Below are 23,088 nucleotides of genomic sequence, written 5' to 3'. Positions count from 1 at the left end.
ACCCTGTTGCTTTCTATGGAACTTAACTTCTCTGCTCCTCCAGTCCTCAGAGTGTCCTTGAAGTACCTCAGTAGGACTAGGGTCAGTGCTTCTAGTACCTATGCTCAGAGTCCTCTGGATGACTGATAAAAGTTGTTTTGACCAGTAAAGCCTTAAGTTTTATCTCCCTTGTCAACGATGGATGAGAAGGGGACAGTCATCCATGAAAACATAAGATATTTGGCACTATTCTGTATTCTAAGTTAAAAACTTCCCCAAAGTTTTCCCAGGGTTAGTTGCCAGCTGAGCATTTAGCCTTAGAAGAATATCCTTATTAATTATCTTTAAAAATAGACTGAAATACACTCCCCTCTCACTTCCATAAATACCTTCAGGCAGACAGAAGCAAACCCCAGGGGTGTGGATTGACACTCAGTCCTCAGGCTTTCCTGATGCATGCTGCTGACCCATTGGAGTCAAAGAAAAACCCGTATCTGTTCAGCGTGGTATCCTTGTCTGTTTACTACAGGTGCCTATCCTCGACTCTCACTGAGTTTTCGGCTGAAAAGAAACATTGGATACTTCATTCTTCAGACTTACATGCCCTCTATACTGATCACGATCCTCTCCTGGGTGTCTTTCTGGATCAACTACGATGCATCTGCAGCTAGAGTTGCCCTCGGTACGTGCTGCTTTTACCCAGTATCTAAACTGCGAAGTGACCGTGTCATTACTGTATCAAGGGGGTTTAAAGGCTATAGTGCAGCGATGACTTTTTGACATCCTGACACCAGTCTTGCCCATATAGTTACTTTTTTATCTTGAAACACTAATTTCATGCACGATTCCCTTGATGTGTTAATTTAATTATAAGGCTCAAATGTGAATTTTCATGCCCGTGAAAGGGAAAATATGCTTGCAGAATATTTGCATAATACAACTATTTTTGACACTAATTTTTAAAGCTAGGATTAACATATCCTGCTCAAAATTATTCCATGGCCCAGAAAGCAGACTCGATTAATTGTGTTTTCTTTTTTAAGTCAGAAAAATAGTCAAATACTACAGCATATAATTGGAATTACACAATTTAATGAACATTAGAATAGGCAATTAGATTCTGAGTGGTTCCCAAGAATCTTAGTGACCTTTTCTGACCCTTGGATTTTGGCAACTGAATGATTAGCTGATGTACAGTATATCTTATAGGTTCCAATATTATTTTTAATATTCATTTTTAAGGGAAGGCTTACATTTTCAGAAGCATTCTCTATTCAACTAATTATTATGAAATGTCTTGAACAAAATAAATATTTGAATACATTTTAGGTAAGTATAGAACTGATGAACAGTCTTCTGTCTGTTCATCCTTTGGGTGGGGTTGAATTTAATTCCTGAAAGTGAAATTAACAGCAGTACTTTTGAAAATTGATGGGAAAGAATTATCAACATTCTTGCTGGTAAAGAAGTTAACAGAAAAGTATAAAAATTCAGGGTTCATATTTTCCCATCTTGCATTCATTTTCCTGTTTGTCAACATTCCCCAGGACCTTACACTGATTATCATTTTTTTCTAAGAGAATGTGTGTGTGTGTGTGTGTGTGTGTGTGTGTGTGTGACTGTATGTGTGTGTATAAATGTCCTAGACCCACAGCTATGTGACTTGCACAGTTGTCTTGAAAATTAGACTTTGTCCCCAGGAAATAGCACATAAGTATAGTTTAAGAGAAAAACTCAGGTAGCTATTCCTAAAGGTGTTTAGGAATTAAAAAAAAAAAAGTAGTTTAACAATAAAGTATCAAAAAACTAAGAAGAACCTTATATGAATTGTCATGTATTTCTAATGAGTATGGCAAGCAAAATTCTCTTTAAAAACTCTCAGGTATTTCTCCACAGCCTGAAGAGATTGCCCTGTAGCCTCAGTCTTACGTAGGTTTTACTTGTTTTTCATTTTAATATTTCTAGAGTACTCTATTAAACTATTTTCATTTTTTCTCATTTGTAAAAGTCAGATGCAATGAATTACTAGGAGCAGATCCAAATTTTGTGGAACTTTTTGTTTATACAATCTTAGGTTGGTCCTTTTAAGAAAGACAATACAAAACATAAAAATGCAAGATTGCTGGGACCCTCCTCAGAGGGGAGCAAGAGGTCTTAGCAAGTGGAGAGCTGGCACTGAAACTTCCCTAGCTTCAGTGTGAATCTCTGCAGGGAATTTGTCATTAACTACGGACATTAGAGAAATATGAGCACCAAAAAGCCATGATTATCTGGCATCATCTGGGTGAGGTGTACTGAAAGTGTCAATCTCTAAGTTCCCAGCTACTACAAATTCTGTACCTTCTAACTTATAAAATATCATCTTACACAATATGAAACATATAAAACAGGTAATCTATGGAAAATGGATTGTAATAAACCCAACCTCATTATGACAATAGATTCTACTTTTTCTTGACATAGCATTATTATTTCAGGCCTAAGTCATGTGCCTGTGGCTTTGTGGGGGTGAAGAAATGTTCTGGATAGAGTTTCTAAGGTTTCTCCCCTAGAGTACTATCAGGTTCTTCCAAGCTAGAGATCGAGGAGGCAGGCTGAAATGCAAGAGTGAGTAGGTATTTATGAGTCATTGACCTGAGGCCCAGAGGTCACAACAACAGCCATGGTCTCAGGGCTGCAGAGTCTGTCCAGGCAAGAGCCCAGCAGATCCAGGGTCCTGCTCTCAGCCTTGGACAGCACACTTATCCCCTCTGTCCCTCCCACCAGCATAAGACCTGTCTTAAATCTGTTTGCAGGTATTAGTTAACTCAATTGTCTAAGGAAAATTATGTCATAAGGTCATGAACATGGAATAACAACATCATCATCATCATCATCATCATCATCATCAACAACAAAACAGCAGCAGCAAAGAGAAGACTGAAACTTACCAAATGCATTTGTGTTGCATTCTCTGCTAAGGCTATTAGTATAGTCACCTATTCTACAGAACATACATTGTAACAGAGGCAGTATAATTGCTACCATTTTACAGAGCAGGAATATGAAGTACAGAGAAACTAAACCTTTGGTATGAAGTCATAAAATTACCAAGAGTCAGAAGAGAGATGTCAGTCCAGTTATTCTAAATCTAGGGCCTCTCCCTTAACCACTGCATGTGCCCTTGTCCCCCCTTATCTTTGTTTCCCTTTCTGCAGTTTGAGTTAGCCACATCAACTATGATCTAAGAATATTAAATTAAAAATTCCAGAAATAACAATTCATATATATATTTTTTTTGCGGTGCTGGGGATTGAACCCAGGGCCTTATGCTTGCAAGGCAAGCACTCTACCAACTGAGCTATATCCCCAGCCCTAACAATTCATATTTTAAATAACTTTTATTATAACATATTGCTATAATGGTTCTCTTTTATTATTAACTATTGTTGGTAATCTCTTAGTGTGCCTAATTTATAAATTAAAACATTGCCATAGGTGTGTATATATAGGAAAAACATAGAGGTCAGCACTATCCATGACTTCATGCTTCCACTGTGGGTAGGTCTCAGAGTATATCCTTTGTGGATGAGGGGAACTACCATAATTTCTAATGTGCCAATAGACACAGCATGGAAAAGTTATTTGGTCTACTGCATCACAAACACTGTGGATTTTTTTGAAGGAAAAATAAAGCTAATCAAGCATTATTATTATTATTGAGGGATCCCTCCATAAGAGGATATGGCCATCGGGGCTGGAGTTGTGGCTCAGTGGTAGAGTGCTTGCCTGGCATATGTGAGGCCCTGGGTTCCATACTCAGCACCACATACAAGTAAATAAAATAAAAGATCCATTGACAACTAAAAAAAATGGGTTTTTTTTTGTTTTTTGTTTTGTTTTTTTTTTAAAGAGGATATGGCTCTGGTTAGGAGGGTTAAGGTTGGAGAAATTTCCATTCTACCATCTCCTCCCTGATCATCTTGTCTCGTATCATACTCTTTGAAATACTTGGAGTGCTGTTTGCACTCATCCCAGAGGCTGCACTATGGTAAATACATCTCATTTCCAAATGAGGTCCTGACAGTGCAGTGTCTGCACAGGCAGGGGTGCTTAGCAAAGATCTCTATGGAATGTCTTCCCTTGGACTCCAGGCACTGCAGGACTTAGGACTGATAGGCGGGGGTGAGGGGCAGAACGGAGGTCTGTTCTAATGTTTCCAGCTGTGCTCAGCTGTTCTATACACTTCAGGACTTTATGCTTCTGTTGTCCAGGGTCTGATCCCTAGAGACATTGAACTGATAGTGTTAGCAACCACCACACTGTGGAACACTGTCATTAAAGGGTCTCCCTCAAAACTCTGAAGTCCAGTGATTGGCAAATAACAGTATCAGTGTTTAAAGAGTGGAAATGTATAGTAGTATAATTTAGGCCACATTATTTGGATCAGAAGAAAAAGACATAAAGTGTTTTGATTATATGATGCTCATAAATGCTACTTTTATTCATAGTTATCTTTGTAAATGAAGTTTTTTGAAATACAGTATTTCATTAGCACAATGTAAATGAGAAATAAATTGAGGCTAACAATTAGTGGAGAAAAATCATAATAGCTTGATGAATGTACAAAGAACATGAAAGTCACCACTACCCAGCCAGTGCTCCAGACAGATATGTCTGCTTAGAAAGTAGTTCAAATTAAGGTCAGGAAACCTAAAAGCCACCAAAGAATTGTTTTTGTGAAATGTTGTTGGTATTATGCCAGTTACCATTTATTAGGACATAACCAATACTTTTTAGACATTGTCTTTAGACTTCCCAAAAACAACTGATAATTGAATTGGAGTTAGTTGGACTTGGGGTTTGAGCCATGTCACTGTGCTCTCCAAGCTGTGAACCACTATAATACCTTACTCTCCACAGTATCTTAGATAGGTAAAACACAGAAGAAATTTGTAAATGCAAACTAAGCATTCACATGAGCCCAAACTGGAAAGTCAGGAGCACTGTATTAGTCTTCCATTGCTATACCAAAATATGTGAGGCTGGGTAATATATAAAGAAAAGATATTTATTTGGTTCAGTATTTAGTAAATGTTAAGAGCATGGCATCAACTTCTGCTCGGCCCTGATGAATGTTACCTTGACAACCTCACATGGTCGATGGCATCACGGTGGTGGTACATGAGAGGAAAAGATCACATGGACAGATGGGAAGCCGGAGAGCAGGGAGAGGTCAGTTCTGCCCTTTTATAATGACCCACTCTCTCAAGAACCAACTTGAGAACTACTTAACCCCTTCTGAAGTCAGTGCCCCAACCACCTAACAAACTCCCATAAGGCCCCACCCCTTAAAGGGTCCACCATTTCTCAACAGTGCCCTGCTGGGGACCAAGCTTTCAACACATGAAACTTTGGGGGTATGTGTGTACAATCAAGCCATACCCAAACTATAGCAACCATTCAGTACAGAATCTTATTATTAAGATACTTTTAGTCTGTGCTGACAGGCCCAGGCAGGGCTAGGACCCAACCCATGTTCCTCAGGGTCTCACTGACCAGGCTGAGAGCCTGTGAGATGTGCTGACTTGTCCTCACCTAGGTTTTCAGCCCATTCCCTAGTGACACCCACTGAGGCCTGTGTACACATTCCCATTCAAAACTGTCAGCTGGAGAGGCAGAGTACCAATTAAAGCAAAGCATTCAGGCTTCGCAAATCCATTTGGAAGGGGGAAAAAACAGTAGTAGCAGCAACATTACAAAAATTTTGAATAATGTCAAGAACGCTTAATTTTGTAGCATTTGCATGGTGTTTTTTTTTCATTTATTTGTAAACTGTAATTATCCCATTGCCATATTCAAATTTTAAAAAGTCCCCAGGTGCACATGAATGTGATGTTAAAGGAAACTCTTAAAATATTCTAACATCTTAGATTTCCATACATTCCATAAGCAATCGTGGCTTGCAGTTACACATAAAAATAGCTTCCCCATTCTTCAGTTCTCTTCTCTGCTGTTTAGTAGCAGTTCAGAGCTCAGTGGAGAGAGAGAATGTTGGAGATAAGGATTTGGCTGTCTTCCCTGCTCTTCAGCTCTTTACAGGCGAACCAAGCTCTGCAGTCTCAAGGTCCTCACATGGGACACAGAGGCTGAGAATACATGCCTCTGAAGATGGGATAGGAATCCACAGGGCTTCAAATTAAGATGAAGAAACAGAACAAATCTGAACCCTCCACTGGGAAGTTGTGTGTGTAGAGTGACCTGAGCACTGACCTATTGGGCTTGCACTGCCTCTCACCTCAGTTACAACAGTTAATTTTTAAATTAGAGGGGATAAAAAAAATCTATTGCCATGTGAGGGAGAATAGCAAAATATGGCTCTTAGGTTTAAAAACTAAACCAAGTTCCATTAGGGAAACAATGAGATCATTCACACAATACTATGCAAGGAATTCAGCAAAATGAGAAAAAAAAATATTAAAGGAGTTGATCAGTTATCACAAAGTATGACAAGATTCTGTAATAGGAAAAACACCAATACCCCTTGATTTAAGCAAGCATTTTCTGAGCAGGTTATGTGTAGTGCAAACTCTTGGTTAAAGAGGGAAATAAATGACTATGAGATGGTCGGTCCTCAGTGACTTTGCCTGACTGCTTCCTTATCTTTGAGCTGAGAACTGGACCTCCTCCTTAATGGCAAAGAAAATAATAAAAATTCCTTTCCTCATTCCTCCAGCCATTGACCGCCTCCTATTCTTCTCCATGGAGCTTTCTTTTCAAGACATTTACTGCTTTATGTTAAATTCTGGACGATTTTCATTTCTTTGAACATTCATAAGGAGTACGTTCTTCACAGCTGCCCTACATATCTATCTTTTCACTCTCAAACATCCATTCTCTTTATTGGTAAGGTGTGTTGGAGGTGATACCCCCACACGGTCTCATTTGCCAAGAGTAGAGATGTCACCCTGCTGTTATGAAGTGTGACATGCTGTCCACGTGACACAACTGCAAGCTCTATTGGTTCCAGTCGCCCAGTAGCATTCAGTCATGTTCTCCAAGTGCTTTCAGCTATTTGAGAAACTATAAAACGGAAGTTAAAAGGGAAGACCAGTGCAGCAAAACCACACCCACTCACAACTCTGTTTGTTTCCTAGGGATCACAACTGTGCTGACAATGACAACCATCAACACACACCTTCGGGAAACTTTGCCCAAAATTCCCTACGTCAAAGCCATTGACATGTACCTGATGGGCTGCTTTGTCTTTGTGTTCCTGGCCCTTCTGGAGTACGCCTTTGTCAACTACATTTTCTTTGGAAGAGGCCCTCAAAGGCAGAAGAAGCTTGCAGAAAAGACTGCCAAGGCAAAGAATGACCGTTCAAAGATGGATAGCAACCGGGTAGGCCCTCTACCTTCTGGACATCTACCCCCACCCCTGCAGCACATCAGTTACTGAATTTATGTGCATGATCTCCGAGTGATAGTTGTGTGGGCCTGTCAATCATAATCTGAAATACATTTTTGTGCAAGGCACAGAGTTCACATCAAACCAGTGTTAGTACAGATGCTGGAGAAGCTAGCATCTTCCCAATTTCCTATAAAAAGGACAGAATGGGTGGATCCTGGAATGAATGAAACTCTGAGGCATGGGGCCCAAACTTATGGAAGCATCTTTCCAGAATGATGCAGTATTCTTTTAGTTGTACAATTACCAATTTGTATTCTAGCCTTCTATGGTTCTGGGCAGTGGAGTAGGCAGACATCTCACTTGTCACCCTTCCTCTGGCCACAGTTGCCTGGAGAAAATTCAAAGTGCAAAATGAGGCGGAGGGGCAGAGTCCAGGTGGCTTTGGGGAGGAGCTGGGTGTGTTCTGCAAAATGTCAGGACTGGTTGTACTTCAAGAGCAGTAGCCAAGGAAGTGGAGGAGGACGCACTGCCTTGGGAAGTCCTGGTCTACACACTCTAAGAGAGCGTCAGAGCACAGTTCTGGCACATCTCCTCTGCCCAGTTCATCCTTCTGATCACAAAGTGACTTTTGTCATTAGATGTCTCTTCCATTTATTTTCAATAAAAGCCATAGTTTATTATAATTGTAAATAATATTTTAGTGAAACCACATTGTAGATTCTAGATAATCTTTCTAATTGATCATTGCACCTCTTTCATCCCCTCAAATCCTCAAAAATATATTTCAAACTGTGATTGGCCTTGTTCCTCGATTTCTTTTGGTTTTTAAAATTCCCCTTGTTAAACCTTCTGTGTCTCAAGACTGTGGAGATTTCCCTGCACTTTCCCATGCCATGATGGGTCCGCCCCTCACAGGGGAGTGAGCAGCTTTCTTGGAGTATTGCCTGTGCCTGCGGTGGCCTAGAATAGTCCGCAAATGTTCATGAATGAATGGAGGCATGTTAAATGAATGTAAATGGCTCCTTTCCTTTCAGCAAAACATAAATAGAGTTGGTCCGAAAAACCCAGGATTTGTGAATAAAACTAGGCTTTCTACAGGCAAAATTATCTTGAATTTCTTACTGGAAAATATACTCAGTGCCATACTGCTATGTTTCTAAAGAGGTCTGCATCCTACTATGAATACACAATTTGCTTTGGCCGTGCTGTTTCCAAGGAAACTAGAATTCATCACATCATTATTGTTTCCATGACAGAGGCACACATACACACACATACAAATACAATGCTGTTTATCCAAATTCTCTTTTTATTTAAACAAATTATGAATTAGTTTCCTTTCTTCCAAACTGAAATTGTTTAGAATGGTCCAATTGTTGTGCAGCAGAAATACCTTTTTAAGTGTGAAGCACAAAGGTTTAAACAAAAAGAAAAAAAAAAAACCTCTAACATCCACTGAGAAAATTAGCAGAATGTAGACAGAATATATTATAAATCAGATGCAAAGGAAATTTTTTAAATATATTTTTTAGATGTCAATGGGCCTTTATTTTGTTTCTATGTGGTGCTGAGAATCGAACCCAGTGCCTCACACCTGCTAGGCAAGCACTCTGCCACTGAGCCACAGCCATAGCCCAAAGGAAATTTTTGATTGACTCATGAATCCATTTTTGTTGTTTCTTTTCAAAAATTTTGTTTCTCTTCTTTTCTCAGAGGTTTTGATAAACCCTTTACATGTTCATATTTTTCAAAATTGGTAATTGTTAATCAGTTCATAAGATGTGAAGTCAATGTGAAAATGTATGTATCCTAATTTCAGATGCATATTTAGTGCTCTTAACGATAAGGATTAAAAATTATTCCTGACTCACCTAAAAATTTAGTGGTAATTTTAAAGTAGAAATTAACCACCCCAAAATTTATATCAAGTCGTAGGGATAAATTTAAGAAAAGTGAGATAAGTATCAGAGACTTTATACAAAACAAAAATATCACTATATATACAGGAAAATAACTTCAACAGTCTTTTGCAAATATCAAGTCATTAATTTTTGCTCTAACACTTGGGGTTTTTATCAGTGTGGCCGACTCTAGCCTGCAGCTTTCCCCTGACAGCTACTGGCTCTGCAGCAGGGACTTGGCTTATCACTGTCTTTCCTGAGACCACTGAGGCATGTCAGGGGGAAGAAGTGGCCTTAGGGCACTGTAGGCTCCAATGAGGAAACTGTACCACCAGTAACTGCCTCTAGAACTGTAAATTAATTGACCCTCCTGAGAGACCATGAGTAAATTTTTCTTATACCTAATGGTTATGTCACATTTTAACTCAGTAATTGATTCATAAATGTTTGAAATGTTTACATATTCACGTAATTCCTCCTCAGTCCAGTGGTCTAACATAAGCCCCAACTTTAATTGATTTGTTCTTTCTGTGTATTTGTTCCTGAGTTGTTTCTGTATCTAAAAATTAGTCTTTGGTTACGATGCACACATTATAGTTACAAGCCTTGTGGTATTTTGCAAGTTGTCCAATTGGTGTTTAAATTTCATGAGATGGCAGAAAGTCAAAATTCCTGTCAAGGAATCAGAGCCACAGAATCAGTACCATTCCTACTAAACAGCAAGATCTCATTCTTTACATGACAAATCCTGTCTTAGTCTTCTAAAACTAGAGTCTTAACTGAAACTGGAAGGTAAGTAGAGACTGAGAGAGCCATTATATGGCAGTCTAGTGACATGTTTCAGGAAAATGTCAAAGACCCCTCTGTGTATTCTGGATATTCTGGATAAGATGTTAGTTGTTTAAGATTTGTACCTGTCAAGGTCATGGAGCCGGAAGAAAAACTTCATTGAAATCAAGGATTCTAATTATAGTAGATATGAGATGGACCCTTGAAAGTAACAACTATTCATGAAATGTTTTAAATTGCAAGTCATTTGTCATTCTATACAGGGAATTACAGACTCATAATTCACCACAGTCACTTATTTCTATATTAAGACTTACATTCTAGATGATAGAAAATGATTAGCATCTCCTTTGAAAATGTTTGTTTAAAATGATTAGTTTCTAATATTTAACACATTTTGATAACCCTTTAATCCTTTTAGAAAAACAATTTTGCAGGTAATTTTGGTGTGAATTTTCTATACATTGGTTCACTTTTTAATGAAATCATGTGAGTGTAAAAGTATAAGGAGCCAAACTGTTTTTCACTAAGATCTTATGAGTTTAGTATACATTTACATTTTTTTGCATACTAGAAAAAGGATTTCCTGCACTATTGTTTCCAAATATCCACCTACTCTGAAATAAGAATAATGCAAAATTGCAATGGTTCTTGAGTGTTATGGCATATGAGACAGCTACAAAGTAGACATAAATGTCCAAAGCATCCAAGAACATTTTAGTTTTGCAATAATTAGTGATATTCATAGAGAAGTGGGTGTGGCTTCCCTCAGGCTAGGCTTCCTTCACTAGAGTTCAAAGGCAAAGACAGATTTCTGCCTCCATGAAGTTATTTCCCAATTACACCACAAAGGCCATAAGGTCCTGGGACATTGATCCACACAGATTTACCATTGAATCTTGAAAACTCAACCTAATATTCAACTGGCCTCATTTTTATGTGTTCTCTGCTCTCCCTTTGTAGTGTCTGAGATCACTGTGTACATTATTATCTCTTTGCCAGCTGTTGTCCCATTCTCTCTACCCAGAACATCTTTCTTCTTGTCTTCCTCTCCTTCAAGACCTAAGGCAGATATTCTCCTTCATGGCATTTTCCTTGATTTTTTCCCCCTACCACTTATCTGAATCCTGCCTGTCACTTCCCAATCCAAACACTGACTCTGTTCCTGTTCTCCCAACTTCCAAGACACATTCTCCATGCCTGTGAAATGTAAATCACTTATATCCCTTTGTGCCCACCTAGCCTTCCGGATTTGGTAACATCCAATTCCTGGCTTGTACCAAAATATGCACGGTGTGATTCCCATGTGGCAAATGCTCATGTAACATGCATCCATGAATGAGTGATATCTGGTTCCACCTGACTGGTGGTGTTTTGTTTTGGTTTGGTTTTTGTTGTTTTGTTTTGCTTCACTTTCCTAGTGTGAAGAGATAGGAAAACTCATAAATGTCATGATTTTGGTTTTTTTTTTTAAGTTACTTTTTTAAGTTACTTTTTTTTTTATACTGGGAATTGAACATTGGGGTGCTTCATCACTGAGCCACATTCCCAGCCCTTTTTATTTTTACTTTTTTAAAATAGAGTCTCACTAAGTTGCTTAGGGCCTTGCTAAATTGCTGAAACTGATTTTGAACTTACAATCCTCCTGCCTTGGCCTCCCCAGGCACTGGGATTACAAGTATTTGCTACTGTGCCAGGCTAAATGTCATGTTTTTAAAGCCAGGTGAAACTGAATCATGAGGATCATGAAAGTACATCATACTTTTAAGAAAAGGTATTTCTTTCCTTGGTATTTTGTTGCACAAAATTGATAATTTGGATCCCTTAGATTTTGTTCAAAGAAGGTTTTCATGTGGTATTTCTGAGATGAAGGTGGCATTTATAAAAATATGTAAAGGGCGAGATGCAGTCTTTTAAAAAAATGTATTTGTTTATCGTTCAAAGTTCTCACCTGCTTGAGTCCTTGAGGGTGAGAACCTTCTCATATTCATCTTTGTGGTCCTAAACCTAGTCCATGGTGATGACATGTAGCAGTGTGCAGTGATGTTTTGCATGAATTATTCTGGAAAAGCCCAGGATTTTCATGTGCATGTCTCCAGTGAAGTGACCTCCTGAAGTGAACCCTAGAGCTTTCATCTCATTGTTTTGTTCTTTGAAACATAAAATAGGAAAAAGAAAACAGTTTTCTAGATCTAAATAATATTTTCTGGGTTTTTTTGTTCCTCCCTTGAAGAAAACAATTTAAGTTTTCTGAGATTCCAATTAATAATATTGTTATTATTGAAAAGAATTAAGTTCAATATTTGCACCTTAAAATTAAATATTCATCTTCTATTTGGAATTATCATCTGATTCAACCTCAGATACATACTAGTTTTAAACATATCAGCTTATCATTTAAGGAGATGTGTTTAAAATGTTGGAGACTTAAATAAAATCAAATTGAGTTTGTTTAGTAAATGAGCTCAACTTATTCATTTTCATTAAACAGTAACCAAAATCAGATATTTCGTGGAATGTCACCCATATTCATTGCATTAAACTGAAGTAATGGAGTAAACTGAATTAAACAGAATCCAGATAACTGATTGACTTTCCGTTCCAACCCCTTATCCAAGACAAGAAGCCAGTGTGAGTTGACAAATTCATTCCCTCACCATCCAATTCACTTCCTTGTGGCATAGAGCAAGATGGAAGATGCTGGAGGGAGACAAAGACTAGGGAGACAGGTTCTCTCCTATAGAATCTTTGATTCACCTGTGCTTGTACAAAGGTCATCTCGTATGTCCATGTCCCTTTTCAGTGTCTTCCCTCTTGTATCCAAAGCAGGTTCAGGTCACCAGAATAATTTCACTACCTTAAGTTCTGTACCCTTAACTGCTCCTGAAAAGTTCTTTTGTAACCTATTCACAGGTTCTGATGAGTTAAGTGTGACCTTGCTGGGGGCCACATTGTCCTGATGCCCACACCTCACCTTTCCTAAGCATATTTAAGTGACCTTTAATGATATTCTCAAACACATTGTAATTCACTCAGCGTCTTCTTTGGTGCCCTTGTGCCAAAGCCTGAGTGGCCCCCAGGTGTTTGCAGCATTTCCTGAGCCCCAGCCACCATGGTTTCTGGAGTCATCCCACATGGGGTCCTAGCCCTGCTCCAAGCTTCACACAGATTCCTATCTCTCCCCAGTACAGGAGTAATGCATGAATCCTCTCTACTCACTTCAACACCTGCTCATTCAGGCCAATGCCTTTATTGAGATTAAGGGCTAATAGAAGGTGGGAAGACTCAAATTAATGTAGTAATAAATTATTCCTCCACAAAATAACTAGGAATGTATGGAAGAAGTCATAGATGTTTAATCCAGTACTAGAAGAAAGGGTAGGCTTTCCACAGACAAAGAAAGGGCAAGAAAGATGGCCCTCCGGGTAAAGGAATGGAAGGCATGTGAGAATGGACAGAGCATGCTGGAGTGAGTGCCCAAGGAACAGTGGCAAAGACTGAAAGGTCATGGTGTAGCACAGTTCAGATAGAGAAACTGCAGTCTCATCTCAGCAAGGACTCCACCAAAGACCCCAGCTTTGAGATGATTCACTGCAAATTCCATGGCAGACCAGTGAACAGACAGACCATTGGCATTGTCATGAGAGGTATGCAACTATATTTAGCACAGAATAAAATGTCATTTTAAAGTTTGGCTCCATGGTAGAAAGAGACTTTAATCTGTTTTAAATATACCCTGTAACAAGAGGCTTCCTGCCAGGACCAGGTTCAGGCAAGGAGACTACCCTATCTACTCCACCAAAGTCACTAGGAGAGCCCTTTGATCACAGTACGATTTGCTTGCTTTTCCAGACTAATTTGGCAATTTGATATTATCAGAAGAGAGACAAGCAGGCAGGGAGTATAGCTCCCTGTTAAAGTGAAAAGCATGCTTAGCATCCACAGGCCCAGGGTTCTATTCCCACTACCCTAAAGAAGAAAAGGGGGAAAGTTGATTTCCAAAGAAGAATAGATGAGTATACAATAGTCACTTTTATACATGGAGGATCCAAGAGCCCTAGTGAATGCTTGAAACCACGGATAGCACCAAAGTCTGTATATACTATGTGTTTACAGTACATATATAACTATGATGAAGCATAATATATAGATCAGGTGCAGTAAGAGATTCACAAAAAATAACAGTAAAATAAAATGATATACTCAAAGTAAGTCGAATGTGGTCTCAATATATCTTATTGTCCTGTATGCACCCTCCTTCTTCTAGTGGTGATGTGAGATGACACAGTGCCTGCATGATGAGTTGAAGTAAAGTTGATGACATCGTGATGTAATATTAGGCTACAGCTGACCTTCTGACCACAACTTCAGAAGGACTATTGAGTCACAAGAATGCTCACTGAACTGAAGTTGTGGGGGATTGTGGGGCATTTTAGTTTCTACCCAGTGTATGCTTAAGTATGAATGGTTATAACACCTGTCCGGTTTTAATCTTGAAAAGCATTAGTGCTTTAATTTTCTCTTCAGTAGCACTCATACCTATAATGTGCATTGCAATTTGAAAACATCCTCTCCCCTTACTTTCTCTAATCTTCTTTGTGAACATTTTTCTTTCCTTTCCTTCCTTCCTTCCTTCCTTCCTTCCTTCCTTCCTTCCTTCCTTCCTTCCTTCCTTCCTTCCTTCCTTTCTTGTCATTGTTGTTGTTACCAGGGTTTGAACCAGGGGTGCTTAACCACTAAGCAATGTCCCCAGCTCTTTTTATGTTTTATTTTGAGATAGGGTCTCCCTAATTTGCTTAGGGCCTTGGTAAGTTGCTGAGGCTGGTTTTGAAGTTGTGATGCTCCTACCTCAGCCTCCCAACCACTGGGATTGCAGGCATGAACTCTGGGGCCTGGCTATGAGAAATTTTTAAGCCAAGGAAATAAAATATATATGCTGCATTTAAATCTCCAAAATGACATTTTCTTGATTTTGACAGATATACAGTTTTTCTTGGATATATGACATGATTAGGTGACATTCTTTCCTGGGTTTGCATATGGAAGTTAGATATGTGGGCATGTCAACTGCCTCACTGTGTGCATTTTCTTCCAATTAGGTGGATGCTCACGGAAACATTCTGTTATCAACTCTGGAGGTTCACAATGAAATGAATGAGGTTCCGGGCAGTGATACCAGGAATTCACCAATGACCTTTGACAACTCAGGAGTCCAGTTCAGGAAACAGAGCATGGCCCGGGAAGGGCATGGGCGGTACATGGGAGACAGAAGCATCCCGCACAAGAAGACCCACCTACGGAGGAGGTCTTCGCAGCTCAAAATTAAGATCCCTGATCTAACCGATGTGAATGCCATAGACAGATGGTCCAGGATCGTGTTTCCATTCACTTTTTCTCTTTTCAACTTAGTTTACTGGCTGTACTATGTTAACTGAGTGACTGTACTTGATTTTTCAAAGACTTCCTTTAACACTGAGTGAGATATTACCCTGCCTGTCAAGTTTTTATACCTGTACACACACAGACACACACATGCAGACACACACATATATACATACGCAATTGTATATATATGTGAACTTTCTCAGCATATATATAAAATACACGTGTATATGAGGATGTATGTGTATATGTTTATACACACAGGTGTGAGCACCCATGTGTATATCAAACAAATACACATACATATATACATTTTGCAGCTATGGACAATTTAACACAGGATGCATATTAAAGAAAGTCATAGTTTTTTCCTTTTTTAATTGAAATGGACAAGTATCATCTAAATATTTTGCCTTGAGAATGAGGGCGTGAAACACAATATCATCCCAGAGTGTGTCTTTTATTATCATAAGTTAGATGTTTTAGTTTAAAAATCAGAAAGAAATCCTTAGTTAATCTTCAGAAACTCATACAGTGGTATCTCTAGTTTAAAACGAGTCACACACTTCATATCCTCTCTCTCAGTTTACTGAGTGAAGCCTGTTGGCTTTTCTAGTGATGGGGTTTGTTTTCAGTGGGTGTACTTTCTCTGTCATGGTTTAGTGGATGAGGTGAGTCGCTGGCAGCGCGCTTACCTGTTGTCTTAAACGTAGATAGGTCCCATGTTGATGTCTGAACATCCATCTTTTGAAACCCATGGAAGTAAGTGCATCTCATTGTAAGTACTCTGATATCCAGCATGTGTGGGTTTTTCATTGTTGTTGTTGTTCACTCGGAGTGGATCCAGCTTAACTGTCATGTGGGAACACGGTGGCACGTTTTGGCAATGACATTCTATCACCAAAAATGTGCTCGACATCTCCTACGGATTTCTAGGCCTGATATCTAACAGAAAGCATAGACGTCTCAGGTTCTTTGTTACTCTAAGGTAAAACCATCTAGGATGATTTTCCCCCTTGCAGTTACATTATCAATCATTCTTATAACATTGTATGTTAATACAAAATATATTTGCATAATATGCATACATATGTATATTTACCAAGGTTTTGTTTCTTATGCTTGCTATCATGGCAGCATGCAATGTCATATTTTTCATTATGTGATGTAACTACTTTCTGTTAACTAGAAATTAAGACTGAAGCTAAAACACTTATACTGTTCACTTTCAGAAACTAAGAAACATCTTCATGCCTTTATTTCTGTATCTGACATGTCCTCATAAGCACATCCAACTACTCCTAGACTGACTAGGATTCTGCAGGAACACTACCAGTACACACACGCATCACCCAACAACCCATGACCGTTCTCTGAGGCAAAAGAGGGCAACCTGACAACAAACACAGTCACTTTTGGTTCCTTCTGATCCACAGCCTCATCAGTATTTGGACTTTTTAAAGCTCGTAGAAACAAGACAAGGTGCACCGGTTTCATAGACGCAACCTTAACTTACTATTTAGATGAGATCTTTCTAAAGAAAAAAAAAGATGATATATTTTTTGTAAACAATATTTCTATCACAGGCATCCATAAACTGAAATGACTACAGTTGTGCAAACAGGTGTCACAGTGAAGTACAGCATTTGGAGGACAAAACAAAAAGCAAAACATGCAGGAAAGAACTGCTAAATTAATACTTTATCCCAAAATGCCACATACTCCTCACCCTCTCTGTTCTGTCCAAAGTGAATGACCAGAGTCTGGTCCAGAGCTCAAAAAGCTGGTGCCAGAGCTCAAATGGCTGGTGCCAGCTTTTTCCAAATAGGTAGAGGCACCACCCTCCCTGAGGATGGGTGTGGTGTGAACTGTCACCATGAGCTGACCATGACTTGATTTATCTTTGGTGGCCATAGCAACCTTTAATTTGTGGGAGTCCGTGACAGTTCAAAACCCACCATCAGAGAAAACATGATCCACAAAATCTCATGCTAGAGGCAATTACCAATTTTTATACCTGCTTTCCCCCTTCATTCCTTTCTTCAGCGTCTTCTCCCAGCTGCTGCTCTCTGGTTTTATTTTTGTTTGGTGATAAGCCAGTGATTTCTTGATCTTTGGCTTCTCTCTGGCAATTTTTTTCATGGGTTACAATGGGGGAATCCTAAAAGTTCAACAGATGGGGGAAAACCTTGTAAGTGGCCTTATCATTGTTAACATGTTAAAGAAAAAAAATTTGCAAAGACCTTATCCCTTTCAATACTTCAGGTATCTTTTTCTGTATCCAGTAATTAAAGGTGTGAGCTATACATGAGGAAAAGGGACCCCAAATTGCAAAGGAACCTGGACAAAAACAGTTGATGGTTGATTTAAGTGTATAATTTATACTATTCAGAACTGTGACATTGATTCTTTCTGGGAGAAAAGATATTCAAACTTTTTTTGATGCATAGTTGAGGTACCCAAATATCAAAGGCAGAGACCCCATGGGGCTCAGAAGAGCAACAGTCTACTTCCCGAGGTTTTCTGGATTTAAATTTGCATGGTATAGTCATAATAGCTTTTGAGCTTTTTATATGCATTTGGCACCAAGACTGGGATCCACAACTTTGTAGACACTGCGATGAAGTTAACATAATAGCTATACTATAAATAGTGTTTGTAACTACACACGCATACACACACATACATACATATATTCTGTAAAAAAACAAAAACAAAAAAAATCCAACTTTTTAAGATCCTTGGGTATGTGTTTGCTTTACTCCATTTCAGAAGGAAATTACTTTTCTTCTAATGAAATTATTTTATAGCTTCTCCATGTTTAAAAGTTGTGAGAAATATTGAGAAGAGAACTCTGGTTGTGTTAACAGAAAAGAGTTGAATCTGATTCTCTGTTCTGTTAAAAATGACCTCTCATTACTCCACAGTAGGTATTGGAGCCAGCGAGTGACAGTGTTAAGGAGTTCTGAACCCGGACCTCTGACATTAAAATGAGGTGGCTGTTACCCCACACCCAGACCTCTTGAGTAAGGAGAGAAAAGTTTAATTTGGGAACAAATGAGATTTCTTTCTCAACAACTGAAAGGAATAAACTGTTAATTTTCTCAGTAGTCCTGTCTCCAAAATGCTTCACAGGGGGCTCAAAATGTACAGAGGAATTTTATGATGACAGTTCCCTGTTTCCCATATTCAGATGTACTAGAGACAATTCAAGAGCCCTCCTTCATAAATCCCTACAGAGAAAGACTGATCAGACTTGAGTCATCTTCAGAACAAGTGTCATTCCTGTTCACTGACCCCAGGACTGTTGAGGGGTTTCACTGTCTATACCATGACACACTCATTTCCCCCTGAATCTCAAATGAACTAGAAAGTATGTCATGATAATATTCCCATCAGTTTTTAAAGTGACATGTCCATCTGCAGTATCGTGTGTTTCTAATGCCAGCACTGGAACTTTGACATCTCTGTCACTCCCATCAAAGGCACTTCTCTCCTGTCCAAACATGGAACTGACATTTCCACCAAGGAGATCGTCTCGAGGGGATGCCAAACAAGTTTGGCACAGACTTTAAGGGGACAGGCACATAGCAGTGGTAGGTGTTCATGTTTCGCATCTAATAGTAATCCATTGTTGTTTGTCCCATCAGGGTATGTTCCAAAAAGAGATGTTTCCAACTTTAAGTCTCGTGACTTGAAAGTATAAACCATTCCATCATTCTTAATTTAACTCTCCACCTGAAACCAATTCCTACTTCTGGCCATTTTATGAAAGCCAAATTTAAAAATTGGTGAAATACTTTGTTACTCTTGAATCTAGGCTTGCTCTCATCTTAGTGTGAGCCTTCCATGTGAGTAACAATGAATTTGGGGCAAAGAGTTGCCCAGGTGGAATAAATTTTCCCAGGACACTAGCTAGTGTGCCTTGGATTGATTACCTCTTCTACTGCATTGAAAGGTGCCATGTTTTCCTGAAGTACTAAATTCCCAACACCTGGGTAAAACAGCGGCCTCCCAGAGAGTGGCTCAGGTACCACGCCTCTCCCTGGGGACAGCCCCATGAACATGTTTTGTCATTCGTGTCTCATTTTTCTACTTCACAAGTCAGTGAGTGTGTTCAAGGTAAGTACAGGATTATTCTAGTAGGAATAGACGATTGCTGTCATGATCAATTCCCATGTTGATTTCATTTCATTGTAAAGATAAATTTAAAACCGGTTTTTGCTTAAGCACATTGATGTAATTTTTGGTATTATTTGACATGAAAAAAACAGCAAAATTGAGTGATAGATAAAATATGAAACTTGTTGATGAATGAATTCAAATTTATTAAAAAAGGACTAACTGACTTAAATGTGAAGACTGATTTTTTTTTTTCTTCCTTGGCTATCTCCTGTTGAAGTGGTATGACTATTTAATCCTGGTCATTCTCAGTTGTGCATATGTGTTGGGGTTATGCTGAAAGTAAAAGGAAATGAGACTAAAATTGCATGATAGACACAGACACAGAAATATCTAACCTGTCCCTTTCTTCAAGTGAATGTTTTGAGAAAGAAATATTTTTAAATTAAAGGTCAAGGAACAAGTCTATCAATAACCTCTGGCCAAGGTGGTATTGATTGTTATCTTTAGTTTTTTTTTATTATTGTAAGACCATTTCCTTCATTTATTTTCCAGTAAGAAAGCAAAAAGCAATGTTTTGGATGAATGAATGAAAGAAAGAAAGAAAAAGAAAGAAAGGGATTAATTCAGATTTTTGGACACCTCAGACTAGACAAACTTCTGTTAAGAAATATGTCTATAGGCTCCCAGACAAATTGTTGACTCACCTTCAAACATCTCAAGGGGAAATCTCCTCAAAGAGGTTTAAAGTCTCACAACATGCACTCAGTCAGTTGGAGTTTAATACCAGGTTTACCTTCAAATTTATATATTTCAAGTACTTGTTTTTGTTTTCAATTGTGTGAACAAGCCTTATGCATTCATGATCTACTTTGGGACCCTGACTTGGACATACCTCAGACTATTCCTTTGTCTATCGCTAGAACATAACCACAGAGAAACTTCTCACCCACTTCACTGGGCTAAAATAAGGTCCATCCCAGATGATGAGTTTAAGTGACCAATAACTGCAGAAGAAAGGATTTTCAAATTCTGACTGAATTTCATCAAGCTGCTTCTAAAAAGTGTCCTTCTTTTGGCCTACGGAGGAGGCCTTCCTGAATGTAGGGTCCAATTTTACCTAGAGAACCACCACCCAGATTGCTCACTTCCCTGGCCCATGGCTGTGTGGCCCACATTCACCTTTGGCTGTTTTAAAATTCTTGCTCTAACTTCCTTTTTACTTGCTTCTAATGGGTAGAGACTGTCAGTTCTCCTTGGAATGGGAATATGTTCTTCAGAAAAGATTGACTCTCTGAAAAATGTGATGTATTCTTGAGATAGAACCATTTAGCCTCATAAAGGACTAAACCAGCAGTGATGGATTGAGGAACCGCAAGCGTTAGAGGGACACATGCCCCATTGCCCTTGCTTCTTAAATGAACAAGTTCCAGTTAGAATCAACAGGGAAACAATGTAGAGGATACAAGTAGGTAAAATGCAATGAACTGAGAGGTTGGAGTGTGACTCGGTAGTGGGTTCAGTGCATACACAAGACCCTGCATTCAATCTTGGGGAATAATAATAATAATAATAATAATAATAATTATAAATTCACTGAAATGGAAGACCACAACATAGTGAGTGTCAGTGTGTGTGTCTTGAAACAAAAAGGATGTTAGGTAGTGACCCTGATAGCCAGCTGATGGTAAGACAATGTCTTTACAACTTAAATCTCCATTTTTAATTTTTTCTAGGCTTACATACTTTCTCTTGACTATCCATTTTTATTTATTTTTCTTTTTAATTTACAACATAATAGTAACACATATCTGTGAGATACAGTGTGGTATTTCAGTACACGTATAAAATCTGTACCAACAAAATAAGGGCAGCTAGCATTTTAATTCCCTTATTATTTCTTCATGTTTGGAGCCTTTGAACTTCTCTCTTTCAGTTTTTCATAGCCACCCTACTATGCTACAGAACATCAGAATTTACTCCTTTAATCTAACTATATTTTGGTACCTGTTATCCAGTCTCCATCTATACCCACTCCCCGCTACCCATCCTAGCTTCTAATAATCAATACTCTACTCTTCTACTTTGAGACCACCATTTTTAACTTCCACATATGAGGGAGAACATAAGGTTTTGGTTTTTCCATGTCTGGTATATCTCACTGCACAGAATGTCCTCCAGTTCCATCCATTTTGCCACAAAATTCATTCTTTTTATGACTCAATAAAATGCCACATTTTCTTTGTCCATTCAGACACTGATGGGCATCTAGGTTGATTCTATATGGTGGTTATTGTGAAAAGTATTGCAATCAATGTGTCATTCTACTTTTATATACAAAAACTAACACCCCATCCTTTCCTGTATTTCTCTTTCTCCTTTTCCATTATAGCTACAGCTATATTTTTCCAATATCCAGTTTTAAAATATTTATACTCTGCCTGTAATCATATAACTATGTGTCTGCATTTAATAGTATGTTTACAGATTGAAAGTTGAAAACTAATGAACAACCCACATTTTTTAAATGTACTTTGTTTATTGTTTTGTTTTAATTATAATTATTCACATATTAGCTGTACAAATTAATGGATTTCACTGTGGCATTTCCGTACATGCATCTTTTGTGTTTTGATTGTATCCACTCTCCGTAGTAACTTATCTTGCCCTCTCTCTTTACCCGCTCTCCCCTCAGTTCCTTTCTTTTGCCTTAATATCCCGTCTTCCACTTTCCAGTCTTTTTATCATTATTATTATTGTTTAATTTTTATGTATAAGAGAAAACACATAACACGTTTCTGGGTCTGGCTATTTTCCCTTAACATGATGCTCTCCAGTTCCATCCATTTTCTTGCAAATGACTTGATCTCATTCTTCTTTATATCTGGATAAAATTCTATAGTGTATAAATACCATATATTTTTAATCCGTTCATCTGTGACAGGGTGCCTAGGCTTATTCCGTATCTTGGTTTTTGTGAATAGTGCTGCAGCATAAACATGGGCATGCAGGGGTCTTTTTATGATGAATTCATTTCCTTCATTTATATGCCCAGGTATGATATAGAATGAATTCAATGGCAGACCTATTTTTAGATTTTCCAGGAATCTCTATATTGTTTTGCATAGTGACTGTGCTAAATTATATTCATACCAGTGATGTATAAAGGTTTCTTTGCCTCCAAATTGTCTCCTGTATTCGGGTTTTTAATTTTTTTTATAATAGCTATTCTGACTGGGGTGAGATGGAATCTCAATAAGTTTTGATTTGCATTTCCCTGATGGCTAAAGGCATTGAGCAATTTTTCATATATTTGATGGCCAATTGTACTTCGTTTTTAGAAGTGTTTGTTCAGATCATTTACCCACTTATTAATTGAATTATTTGTTCTTTTAACTTTTTTGAGTTCTTTATATATTCTGGATTTTAATTCTCCATCAGATGAATAGCTGGCAAAGATTTTCTCGCATTCTGTAGGTTGTCTCTTCATTCCGTTGATTGTTTCCTTTGCTCTGCAGAACTTTT

At 38.4% G+C, this 23,088-nt stretch overlaps 1 protein-coding gene across 1 annotated transcript in view; it reads left to right on the top strand.

The window, feature by feature from the left end:
* The window catches only part of Gabrb3 (gamma-aminobutyric acid type A receptor subunit beta3), a 216,057-nt gene extending 196,192 nt beyond the window's left edge, over positions 1 to 19,865 (top strand). Inside the window, exons 7-9 of the mRNA XM_047534870.1 lie at positions 509 to 661; positions 7,116 to 7,360; positions 15,159 to 19,865. Coding sequence (XP_047390826.1) covers positions 509 to 661; positions 7,116 to 7,360; positions 15,159 to 15,494 — 734 coding nt within the window. The 3' untranslated portion in view covers positions 15,495 to 19,865. The remainder of the gene's footprint in view (positions 1 to 508; positions 662 to 7,115; positions 7,361 to 15,158) is intronic.
* Positions 19,866 to 23,088: the final 3,223 nt, after the last annotated feature.

The sequence above is a fragment of the Sciurus carolinensis genome, chromosome 2 (genome assembly GCF_902686445.1).
Source record: "Sciurus carolinensis chromosome 2, mSciCar1.2, whole genome shotgun sequence".
Taxonomy (NCBI): domain Eukaryota; kingdom Metazoa; phylum Chordata; class Mammalia; order Rodentia; family Sciuridae; genus Sciurus; species Sciurus carolinensis.
This window is presented reverse-complemented; position numbering and strand designations above follow the sequence as displayed.